General features: G+C 44.7%; 1 protein-coding gene across 1 annotated transcript; it reads right to left on the bottom strand.

Moving 5' to 3' along the window:
• Positions 1-6,016: 6,016 nt before the first annotated feature.
• Positions 6,017-10,351, bottom strand: LOC119365981. Its single transcript, XM_037631641.1, has 5 exons — positions 9,265-10,351; positions 8,844-9,070; positions 7,202-8,756; positions 6,765-6,997; positions 6,017-6,681 (listed from the first exon to the last, which is right to left on the bottom strand). The coding sequence occupies exons 1-5, from the start codon at positions 10,277-10,279 to the stop codon at positions 6,019-6,021; spliced, it is 3,693 nt and encodes a 1,230-aa protein (XP_037487538.1). The 5' UTR covers positions 10,280-10,351; the 3' UTR covers positions 6,017-6,018.
• Between the last annotated feature and the right edge of the window lie 2,577 nt (positions 10,352-12,928).

Genomic DNA, 12,928 nt, shown 5'->3' with positions numbered 1-12,928 from the left:
TTTGTGCATCATGCCATGTTTATGCTTGTGCATTTACCATGTTGTTTGTTTCTTTCCGGTGTTGCTTCTTAGTTCCGGTAATGTTGCGATTCGTTCGACTACTCGCGTTTGTCTTCTTCATGGACTCGTTCTTCTTCCTAGCGGAAATTCAGGCAAGATGACCGCTACTCTGGATCTCACTACTATCATTGCTATGCTAGTTGCTTCATTCTATCGCTTTGCTGCGCTACCTGTCTTTTGCTCTTCAAGCCTCCCAAATTGCCATGAACCTCTAACCTTTGACACCCTTCCTAGCAAACCATTGCTTGGCTATGTTACCGCTTTTGCTCAGTCCCTCTTATAGCGCTGTTAGTTGCAGGTGAAGTTGAAGATTGCTCCATGGTGAACAGGATTTTGGTTGGGATATCACAATATCTCTTATATTGTTAATGCATCTATATACTTGGTAAAGGGTGGAAGACTCGGCCTTATGCCTGGTGTTTTGTTCCACTCTTACCGCCCTAGTTTCCGTCATACCGGTGTTATGTTCCCGGATTTTGCGTTCCTTACGCGGTCGGGTGATTTATGGGACCCCCTTGATAGTTCGCTTTGAATAAAACTCCTCCAGCAAGGCCCATCATTGGTTTTACCATTTGCCTCACCACCTACTTTTCCCTTGGGAGTCGCTCTCTCGAGGGTCATCTTTATTTTAGCCCCCCCGGGCTAGTGCTTGTCTAAGTGTTGGTCCGAACCGAGCCGCCTGCGGGGCCCCCTCGGGGCAACTCGAGGTCTGGTTTTACTCGTAGCCTGTCTCATCCGGTGTTGCCCTGAGAACGAGATATGTGCAGCTCCTATCAGGATTGTCAGCACATCGGGCGGTCTTGCTGGTCTTGTTTTACCATTGTCGAAATGTCTTGTAAACCGGGATTCCGAGTCTGATTGGGTCTTCCTGGGAGAAGGTATATCCTTCGTTGATCGCGAGAGCTTGTCATGGGCTAAGTTGGGACACCCCTGCAAGGTATAATCTTTCAAAAGCCGTGCCTGCGGTTATAGGCAGATGGGAATTTGTTAATGTCCGGTTGTAGATAACTTGAAACCAGATCCGAATTAAAATGCATCAACCGCGTGTGTAGCCGTGATGGTCTCTTTTCGGCGGAGTCCGGGAAGTGAACACGGTTTCTGGGTTATGTTTGACGTAAGTAGGAGTTCAGGATCACTTCTTGATCATTACTAGCTTCACGACCGTTCTGCTTGCTCTCTTCTCGCTCTTATTTGCGTATGTTAGCCACCATATATGCTTAGTCGCTGCTGCAGCCTCACCACTTTACCCCTTCCTTCCCTTTAAGCTTTGCTAGTCTTGATACCCATGGTGATGGGATTGCTGAGTCCTCGTGGCTCACAGATTACTACAACAACAGTTGCAGGTACAGGTTTATGCGATGGTCATGACGCGAGAGCGATGCTTGCTTGCGTTGAGTTCTTCTTTTGCTTCTTCTTCGATCAGGGGGATAGGTTCCAGGTCGGCAGCCTGGGCTAGCAGGGTGGATGTCGTTTGAGTTTCTGTTTATGTTTCATCCGTAGTTGGATGTTGCTCTTATGTATTGTGATGTTGTATTCGTGTGGCATTGTATGCCTTATATATGTATCCCCATCTATTATGTAATGTTGATGTAATGATATCCACCTTGCAAAAGCGTTTCAATATGCGGGTCTATCCTTGGTGGGACCTTCGAGTTCCTTTTGGATAGGGTCGCATATTGGGTGTGACACTTACATCCAATTGGATATATATATCAGGATCTTTCCAACACGAGGTGCTTGCCAAAGGATAAAATGAAAAAGGGAAAGGTGAAGATCACCTTGACTCTTGCATAAATTAAAAGACATAAAGTAAAAGATAGGCCCTTCGCAGAGGGAAGCAGAGGTTGTCATGCGCTTTTATGGTTGGATGCACAAAATCTTAGTGCAAAAGAACGTCACTTTATATTGCCACTTGTATATGGACTTTTATTATGCAGTCCGTCGCTTTTATTGCTTCCATAACAAGATCATATAAAGCTTATTTTCTTCACACTAATAGATCATACATATTTAGAGAGAAATTTTTATTGCATGCACCGATGACAACTTACTTGAAGGATCTTACTCAATAGGTAGGTATGGTGGACACTCATGGCAAAAACTAGGTTTAAGGATATTTGGAACCACAAGTAGTATCTCTACTTGGTGCAAGGAATTTTGGCTAGCATGAGGGGGAAAGGCAAGCTCAACATGTTTGAATGATCCATGACAATATACTTTAATTGAGATGTGAGAAAACATAACCCATTATGTTGTCTTCCTTGTCCAACATCAACTCTTTAGCATGTCATACTTAATGAGTTCTCACAATTATAAAAGATGTCTAAGATAGTATATTTATATGTGAAATCTCTCTTCCTTCAATATTCTTTCATGAACTGTTCAAATGACCGATACAATGCTTGCTAACCTTCAATAAATTTACAACCTCTACTTCTTAGATGTGAAGTAATTACTCCCCATGGGATAAGCAAATGAGAATATAGTTTCAGATTTATGACATTCAACTCATTCAACCATTTACTCATAGGATATAAGTGAAGTACACAAGTAAATGACAAACTACTCCAAAAAGATATAAGTGAAGATCAATGAGTAGCTAAATAATTATGTAATTGTGTGAAGACTCTCTCTCATTAAAGAATTTCAGATCTTGGTATTGTATTCAAACAGCAAGAAAAACAAAATAAAATGACATTGCAAGGATAGCACAACTCATGTGAAGAAGTAAAAACTTAGGTTCAACCGATACTAACCGATAGTTGTTGAAGAAGAAAGGTGGGGTGCCTAACGGAGCATCCCCAAGCTTAGATGCTTGAGACTTCTTGAAATATTATCTTGGGGTGCCTTGGGCATCCCCAAGCTTGAACTTTTGTGTCTCCTTAATTCCTCTCATATCATGGTTTCTCTTTTTATCAAAAACTTCATCCACATAAAACTCAACAAGAACTCGTGAGATGAGTTAGTATAAACCAATGCAGAACCTTATCATTTTCTACTGTAACAAATCACTAAAATTATTATTCAACATTGCATACTAAATGCCTGTGCATATTTAATACTCTTATCCTCAAATAGAATCATTAAACAAGCAAACATATGCCAACAATGCAAACATAACAGTAATCTGCCAAAACAGTAAAGTCTGTAAAGAATGCAAGAGTATCAATACCTCCCTAACTCCAAAAATTCTACCAAATTAGGAAGTCCTAAGATATTTGTGTACCAATCCAGAGCAAAAAGAATCAGATCAGAAGCACGTTTATGTGAATTATCAAAACTAATTTACTGGGTGCAACAGTTTCTGATTCTCAGGAGGATCAAAGGGAGAATAAGGTTAGGAATAACCGCAACTCCGGGAGACGAGGATGTAAGCCGATGTTCACTTCCTTGGAGGGAAGCTAGTCACCGTTAGAGAGGTGGATGTTACCACAAAGGCACACCAACGGCACGAAGGTTCACCCTATTCTCCCTTTGAGACAACACCACGGAGGCGTTTCTCAACCACTAGTGGTAGACCTTGGGGTGGTCTCTAAACCCTCACAAACATTTCCGAGGGTAATCACAAAGTTCGATTCCTCTCCGAATGACTCCTACCGCCTAGGAGTCTCCAACCTCCAAGAGTAATAAGAACGATGGGGAAATGCTCAAAACTTGCTCAAGTCACGAATTCCTTTGGTGCAAAGAAGGGGAAGAAGTGGATCTATCACTTGATTGGAGAACTTCTCTCAAATGCTCCTAGAACACTTGGGAATCTAGGATTTAGTGTGGATGAATGAGAGAGAGAGAGTGAGGAGTGTTCTTGAGAGGCTCAAAGAGAATGGTCAACCTTATCCCGTGGAAGGGAAAGGTATATATATAGGTGGTGGGAAGAAGTGACCGTTTGGGGTGCAGGATGGCCGGACGTCCGGAGAACGTCGGACGTCCGGAGGCCCAAATGGGTCCGGACGTCCGACAGCCATCGGACGACCGGCCGCTGTGAAAAGTGTGACCCACAACTCAGAGTACAGGATATGGACGTCCGAGCGGGGCCGGACATCCGTAAGAACGCTTCTGTTGTGAAAGTGTCGGACATCCGGAGGGTTCCGAACATCCGTAGAAATGTTTCTGTTGTGGAAGTGTCGGACGTCCGGAGGGTTCCGGACATCCGTATAAATGCTTCTGTTGTGGAAGTGTCGGACGTCCGGAAGTGTCCGGACGTCCGGGCAATCAGGAAGGACCGGACGTCCGTAGAACACCGGACGTCCGAAGGCAAGGTATAGAGATAGTAGCTTTTGAGCAAGTTTTTCACTAGATCCATTTATCCCCTCTTAATAGTGCGGGATCCCTATACTTAAGAACAAACCATAAATGAAGTTAACATCTTGTATCTCCATTCTTGAGTTATATGCTTTTTGTCCCTAGTCATGATCCATGCACACGGTCTTTGGAACATAATCCTGAGATATACTTGATAAACATGATTAGTCCCGAGCATATGTGTTGTCATCAACATCAAAATATGATTAAGGGCATGATTGCACTTTCACCCGCCGTCCTTACCCCGGAGGAGGTGTCTGGGGTGCTGCGGGACCTAAGCCAGGCGGTCCAGGAGATCCACCTGTTCTTGGTCGGGTCCTACGGGCCGCACCCGGCTGTGCCGCCCATCGCCGCCTCCGCGCCGCCGTGGCTGCCATGGCAGCCGCCGCACCAGGCGGCCTTCGCGGCGCTCGCCGGGCCGCTGGAGCTGCCATCCATCGCTCCCTGGCTGAAGTGGCAGCCGCCGCTCCTGGCGGCCGCCGCGCCCGGCACGACACCGCAGCAGCCGCTGCAACTGCAGCAGCCACCGTCGGTCAGCTCCGCCACCCAGTATGGGATGCCCTACGACGGGACTGCGACGACCTCGTTCCCATCAGCACCGCCATCCCAGGGCATCCACATCTAGCACATCAAGTCCCCGCCATCGTCGTCACCGCTTCCGTCTTGAATCGCTACCCGCCACGTGTCGACGACGGTGAGGCTGCAAGCTGCTGCGCGCGGCCTCCTAGCGCATCGGCGTGTGCGGGAAATGCGTGGTCTGCAGCTGCCTCTCCTCCAAGTTGCCCTTCGTTGCGCAAAGGACCTCAATCTCGTCCGCTGCGTCGGGGATCTTGGGCACGGGGTTTCCCCCACGGGCGGCGGGCATGTTGTTTTCCCCGCGAGCAGTGACCTTAAAGTCTGCGACATCGGCGGTTAGGGGGATGCACCCCTCCTCGTCATTCTCCATCGCAAGCCCTGCACTCTTCCCTGTGCGGTGCATACCAACAGCCGTCCGGCACGGAAAGGCAGGGTGTCACCGACAGGAGTGCACCGCGTAGCACCACTGCTTTCCGCCGCCACTTCCAGGTGGCCATACACATGAACTCCTTTGATCCAGGTGGTGTCCATGGGATCCAGATGGATGTACACGTGCACGTCCAACATGCAGATGGTGTCCACTTTTTGTTAAGGGGTCCAAAATAAAGCGTCTCAGTCCATTTCAGGTTGAGAGTAATAAAACAAGCCAAGATGTAAAAGGCTTGTTTTTAGGTGTTAGATTTGTGTTGCGTCGAGTCATAGTTATAAGTTGATTAGGCTGCAGCTCGAGGACAAGCTGCATGTCTATGTGGGGTGTAGTGTTATATAATGGACCTAATGAGCCTGGACTGGCGGTATAGCCCGTCAGTCTTAAGAGTTAATTAGAAACAAAAGTAGCTTGCTTAGGGATCAAGTAAGCCTTGCTTGGGATTCAAGTAAACCTCTCTGTATAAAGAGATGAGATATATCAATCTAATCAAGCAAGAATTAACAAGGAAATCCCTTCCCTCTTGCTCGGTCGGGGGCCTATCAAGCAAGAATTAAGAAGGAAATCCCTTCCCTCTTGCCCGGCCATGGGCAAAAAGGCCCCCGGCCAGCCCTCTCACGCCCCTTCTAGGAGCGCCAAAACAAGTTCACATGATATCAACAAGCGTCAGCAAGCTTCATGATGGGCATACGTGGAATTGATTCCCATGCGTAAGGGTGTACAGATCCATTCACCGAGATATCATGCTGGCTTTCAATGAGTAGGGACCAAGCAACAATTATCTGCACTTCACAATCACCAAGCTTACAACTTTTTCGACTTATGTTGCTGAATTTGGTTGGTAAGACGACACTTTGACTGATTCCTCCAGCCTGCATGAGAATTTCCAGGCTCCCTTTTGATTTTACAGATACAACCTGTCTCGACAGATCTAGATAACCCTCTTTGCTCATAGGCATTTTTCCAGCTTGTGAATCAAGCAGCAAAACATGCCCAGAGCCACTGCCTTCAGTTTTGTCCCCAGGTAGCGTGGAGCAAATGACTTTGATGCCGTTGTCACAAGGCAATGAGCCCTTAACAACACGGACACCGAGGATAGTGGCTTGGTGTGATTGTTCAAGATGATCACAGCATAAATCAATGTCACAAAGGCCACGGAGGAGACACGTAGAAACACCGTCATAATCATCGAAGGCTTTACTGATCAATGTGGTATCTTTAGATTCCACTGTGCCCTTTAATTTTAGGTGAACTTCAATTGTAACAGTGTCCTCGGACGTAATTGCACGAGACGGGCCAGTCAAGTGCAAGAAAGGATACTGCAAGCATCATTATTCACCATTAGCATGTAAACAAAGGTGCAAACAATAAGAGAAAGAACAGGAAAAATACCCATGCATACCTCTGTCGTGAGGATTTGGCAGTCATCCCTAGTGCGAAGGAAGAGAAGGTTGCGACGATAGTCAACAACATCTCGGGCAGCGACTACACCGTATACCTTCAGTGGCCACTCAAGGGTGAAGCCTTCTCTTTCTGCAACTTTAATAGAGTAGACCTGCATGGTCCTCCCAACTTCAGCACCCACTTCGGTGTGGCCTGGTATGATTTGGGTAAAGTACATAGGGCTCAATAATGCTGCATGCAACCAAGTTAAGTATGTGTTAGAAATCTAACGTGAACTACCTAAAGATTGCTTTTGCTGTCCATTTTGAATAAAGAAGAATCAATGATTAAAGTAAATCACTATGCTAACAGAATGAATTAGCTTGCTTGAGACATGCAGTAAATAGAAGAAGAAAAGGAACTAAAAAAAACCATATCACTAGCACATTTACTCACTTGGGTCTTCGAAGCTGCCAAACTTGCTGCGCCTACATTCCCAATCTCTACGGTAAGCATTGAAATAATACTCCTCAGCCACCTTCGTCGCCTCATACACATCCACAACTTCCACATCCTTATCCCTGTCCAGGTTTACCTTTATCAATTCCAATCCCTCTCTGAAATCAGGCACCCATTGACCAAGCCGGTCAAAAACTGCAGAGATAAACTTCAATGTGGAGCAATAGTGTGCGAAGGGCTCCCGAATAAGCATGCATATCGCTAGAAATTTTGGTTCTGTTGAGACTAGCTGGCACATGTTGTCCCACAGATCATCAAACTGCCGGGAGAGCAAAGCTAATTTGAAGCTGACCCTCGGCACCACCTCAGCCCTAACAGTCTCTGCCTCTGCCTCCTCAATCTTGTTTCTGACAGATTCAGCTATGGGGATTGAGTTATTGACCGGCAGCTCATTGAACTGCTTGGAGACCGATTTGCCACCATCACCAATCTTGCTCTGTGTCTGTACCATTATGTCTTCATTGCCAATGCTCGCCAATTTAAACTCGCCACTGCCTCCCTTCGACGACTTCCCTACAGTATCCATCTCAATGCCATCGCCAATTTTATTCTGGGTATCTGTCAATTTCCCTTTATTGCTGATCCAACAGGCATTCTGCATAGCGCGGATCCTCTTCTGGGTCTCGTAGTTGAACCGACCCAAGATCTTATTCGACAGCTCATACATATCCAATTTCAACACCTGAAGATTCTTGTATTCCGCAGAGCCGTAATATCCAATCTCTACCATCTTCTTCTCCTGGGCCTGGATCCAGCAGATACTCTTCTGCATGAAGATTGCAGCCTGGCAGAGCTCCTCGCTTAAAATGGGCTCGCCACTCCTTCCCTTCAAATTCCCTGTGGTCACGTTCCCAATGTCCTCATGACTGTCATCTGAATGTAGCATCTTTGAGTGAACGAGGGACCAAGCAACAGTGATCTCAACCTTAGAGCCATCAGCAAGGGAGCATTCACATTCACTTGTGTTGTATTTTTCAGATTCAAGGACGAATTTAGCAGCAAACTCAGTCTGTGAATCGTCCATTATGAGGACCTGCAGCTTTCCATTTAATTCCACAGAAACTACATTCCTTGCCAGTTCAAGGTAGCCATTTTCAGTCATAGGCATTCTTCCACATTTTGAATCAAGCAGCCAAACTTGCCTACATGATGCTTGCTCAGGGATATCTTCACTACCCTCCTGAGGCAATGAATAGCAAACAACTCCACCACCATGTAGAAAAGGCAACGATTCCTGTTTTGGTGTAACAGCCACACTCAAGATAGTAGCCTGGACCGACTGTTTAAGTTGCTCACAGCACAACTCCACTTTGCAAAAGTCATTTTTGGCAAGATAGGTACCGGAATTGTCAGCATTGTAAAAGCCGAATGTACTGATCAATGGTGTATCTTCCGATTTTTTTGTGCCCTTTACTATTAATTGGATTTCGATGTAAACAGTATCCATCGAGACAATTGCACGAACCGGGCCCGTCAAGTGCAAGAAAGAATCCTGCAAGCATCACCATTTGCCATTGACTGTTCAACAAGGATGCAGGCAACAAGCAAAAGATCAAGAACACAAAAATACCATACATACATTTTCTTCGAGGATTTGGCAGTCCTCTCTTGAACAGAGGAATAAAGGGTTGCGACGACGGTCCACAGCATCACGGACTGCGACCACTCCATACACCGGCAGTGGCAACAAATCGGGTTTTACTAGTGACAATTTGATGGAGTAGATTTGCAAGGTACTCCCAGCGACAGCTTCAGTTGAAATGTGGCCTGGTGTGCAATGCGTAAATTGCATGGGGCTCAATATCGCTGCATGCAAGTTAAGTACGAGTTAGAGATCTAACATGAAGTAACTAGTCAATTCAAGAAGAATATATCGGAATCAATCTGGTTACATACTAAAGTGGACTAAATTCCAATTTGGAAGGAATCAGCTTCCTTGAGACATGCAGTATGTCAAATAACTACCACCGGGTAACTAGCATGCATGCATGTTTACTCACTCTGGTTTTCGAAGCTGTGGCCATCCTTGCCCCATATGCGTTCCCAGTACAGACAGTATGCAGCGTATTTCTTCTCCTCCATCTCCATGGAGTGTTCTTGGCCTTCCCTGGGGCTGTCGTTCTCTGACTCCTTCATTGCTGACAAGAAAGATTCTGATTTCAACTTGATAATTGTTGATTTCACTTTAAAGTCGAAGGCTGGGTCCATTTGCTGGAGCATGCTAATACGTTGAGAGATCAATTGCAATTTGCAGATACGAGATAGATATGGCTCAGAAATAAACTTCTTCATGGTGCTCCTTATATCTTTGTTTTCTGGGGAGAAGGATCTCAAAATGTTACACATCTCATGCCTCAGCTCATCGATCTGCTCGGAAAACAACGACAGTCTGAAGCCGAACCTAAGCACTGCCATTGCCTCCTCCCTGATGGTTTTTTCTTCAAATACCTTAAGAATGTCAGCACCCACCACTTGTTCGAATTTCAACAGGATTTGGACTGTCAATTCTTGCACAGTTTCCCATCGAAGTTGACTGTCTGCCTGGCCAACGATCCACTCATTGGCCTCATTTGCAAACAGATCAAACAGCTCCTCGATTTCTGTGTCTCCGCCTATCTCTCCACCGGTGAGGATTCCGGCACGGTCGAGCAGATTCTTGAGCTCTAGGGATGCGGCACTCCTGCTTCTCTCCGACGACTTCCCTCCGGTTTCCATCTCTCCGCCGTCGCCAATCTTGCTCTGGGTCTCCATCGATTCCCCTTCATTGCCGATCCAACCGGCGCTCTGTATCGCTCCCATCCTGTGCCACAATTGGAAGATCCTGTCCGTCAAGACGGCCATATCCACTCTGAAATCCGGAAGATTATCATAGACAGAGTCGCTATGTGCAATCTCCTCCTGGTCCTGCGCCTCGATCCACCGGATGCTCTCCTGCATGCAGATTCCAGCCTGATAGAGCTCCTCGGTAAACATGGACTCGCCACTCCTTCCCATCCAACTCCCTGCGGTGTCCATCTCACCTCCTCACCACTGTGCGGTGTCCTTTCTTCTCCGCCGCCGCCGCTCTCGTGTTTTTGTTCGGGGGAAGGCAAAGGTCCCCCAGCTTAGGGTTTTCAAGATACGCTACAGATGGGCGTAGCCAGGCCCAGTAGATCGACACGGACGGACCTTCCCAGCACGAACATGGCCCAGGCCCATCCCAGTATCAGTGTCGTGAATTCAAAATAACATCACGAATTCCGAAAATGTTACCAAATAAAAAACCGAATATTTATTAAATTCCCTAAATTTTTAGAGAAAAAACATAAATACCGAATTTTATAAAATGTGGACAATTATTGAAAACAAGAATATGTTTTATGAAAAAATGGACAATTTTTGAAATCCTGATCATTTTTTTACGATAGCGAACATTTGTTTAAATTTTTATTAATTTTTGAAATGCAAAAAAAATCTGAAAACATGAACAAATTTTGAAATCTCAAACATTTTGCAAAACAGAATATTTTTTAAGATTTTGAATTTTTTAAAGATTTTGAAAAAATTGGTAAAAAATATAGGAAAACGAATAAAAAGGAAAAAGGGGAAGAAAAATACAAAACACAAAAAATGAAAACCAAAACCAAAAACCGGTAAGAACCAAAAAAACCGCTATGAGCCTTTTGAAAAGTTCCCAAAACCGGCTTGGGACCATCTAGGGAACCCAGAAAATGTTAATATGTAAAAGTAGTCCGACAAATATATAAAAGATTTCATACCATTCAAAATATGTTCAACGTGTATTTTTAAAAATGTTTAACATTTATTTCAAGAAATGTTCAGACATGAAAAAATTCCATCATGTGTTAGAAAAATGTTCTTGACATTTTACAACAATATTGTCCAATGTACTAAAATCATGTAGTTAAAAAATTGTTTCATATCATATAAAACATATTCCATGTGTATTTCAAAAATGATTAACATGTATTTGTAAAATGTCCATCTTGTGTCTTTTTTTTGCATGGTAATATGTGTCTCATTCATATCATAAAGAATAAAATACAAGTCACGTAAGGACCAACATGACAAAACTGAAAAGATAGCAAAACATCTCTGAACTTGACACCAATGCCCGTCACCTGCCTCCAGCACCACCACAGCAGCCACCAAAGAAAAGAATGACGGATCACCTCCTCATGTGAGCTCGACGCGGCTCCATCGCTGATACGTAGCTTTGCGGACCTCCAAGGTGGCTCACCAAAGGTGAAGCCATTGCCGTTGAACGAATCATACTGGGGCAACACCCCGGACATGCATCAAACTTTAGATCTAGCACCCCGACTAAGACGCAGTAGGAGGAAACGATACCTGTCATCCACGAAAAGAACCCAGCACACGTTTCGTCTTTCAGATGTCGTCGATGCAGACCACAATCTGCATCCGCTCCTGGACTACCTCCCAAACTCCACGCTGACGTTGGAGCAAACGTCGTCGCAACGGCGGAGCCTGAGGACACAGTTCCATCACGAGGATGCCCCCGTCGCCACGCCATCCTTACTTGAACAGGCTGGTTTCCAAATCTATCCCCAACCATAGGACTAATGGCCTCGTCAGGGAAGGATCCGAAGAATCTTTATTCAGTGCTTTCATCGTCGCCGCCGAAGCGAATACGATGAACAACCTAAAAACATAGACTACAAGGGAGTAAAAACGATCTACGCGCGTGGATCCAGCGACCCCCTCACCACCAACGATCGAGGTCGCCGGCGGAGGGAAGCCGCCGGAGGACGGCGCTGAAATATGGCCTCTCCTGGCGGCGGCTAGGGTTCCAGCCGCGAGGGGGGAGAGAATAACGATATGCAATTGGTGTGTCAGGATATGTCCATCTTGTATCAAGAAAATGTTCTGTGTGTATATGAAAAATATACAATGTGTATCAGAAAAAGTAGATACATATTAAAAAATATAGAAAAAAAAAGAAAAAAATGATAAACAAAATAACCGACGAAAACGGTTAACAAAAATACATAAAAGATTGTGGAGTAGAAAATAATGAAAACTAATCAAACTCGTAAAGACAACACACAGAAAAGCACAGAAAAGAAAAAACAATGAAACCCAAAGAAAACCAATAAAACCCATAAGGAAAATGCAAAAAAAATATGAAATAAAAGCAAATGAAAACCCGTGAAAGCATAAACAAAATACATCAATAAATAAATAGAAAAGCTATTGAAAACCAAAGAACACCGGCAAAAGCTGTAAAAAAAATAAAAAACAATTAGTACCAAGAAACCGATGAAAACTGTAAAGAAAGCACAAGGAAAAAGCAAGATAAAAAACCCAGTGAAAAACGTGATAAAAACACAAAAAAGGAAAGAAAGGACAATCAAACAGACAGCAAAGAAGAGGAAAACAGCATACAGCTCGCTCGCTAGCTATGAAAAGAACAACTGGGTCGTCCTAAGTCCTAGTAACAATGTGATGGAGAAAAACTTTGAGGCATAACCGGAGGCACTACTATGTTTAAGATGGAAGCACACTTTGTGCTCGCTTTTTTGGCAATCACAATTTGTGCCTCACATGGTGCATAACTGTGCCTTTCAATTTCTCAGAAGCATAATTTATGCTTCACAAGGAATCACAACTCTGTTTCACGCAATGTACAACAATGCTTTATTT

Source organism: Triticum dicoccoides, chromosome 2B (genome assembly GCF_002162155.2).
Source record: "Triticum dicoccoides isolate Atlit2015 ecotype Zavitan chromosome 2B, WEW_v2.0, whole genome shotgun sequence".
In the NCBI taxonomy this organism is placed as follows: Eukaryota; Viridiplantae; Streptophyta; class Magnoliopsida; order Poales; family Poaceae; genus Triticum; species Triticum dicoccoides.
The sequence above is the reverse complement of the archived record's forward strand: the minus strand, read 5'-3'. Positions and strand labels throughout refer to the sequence as shown.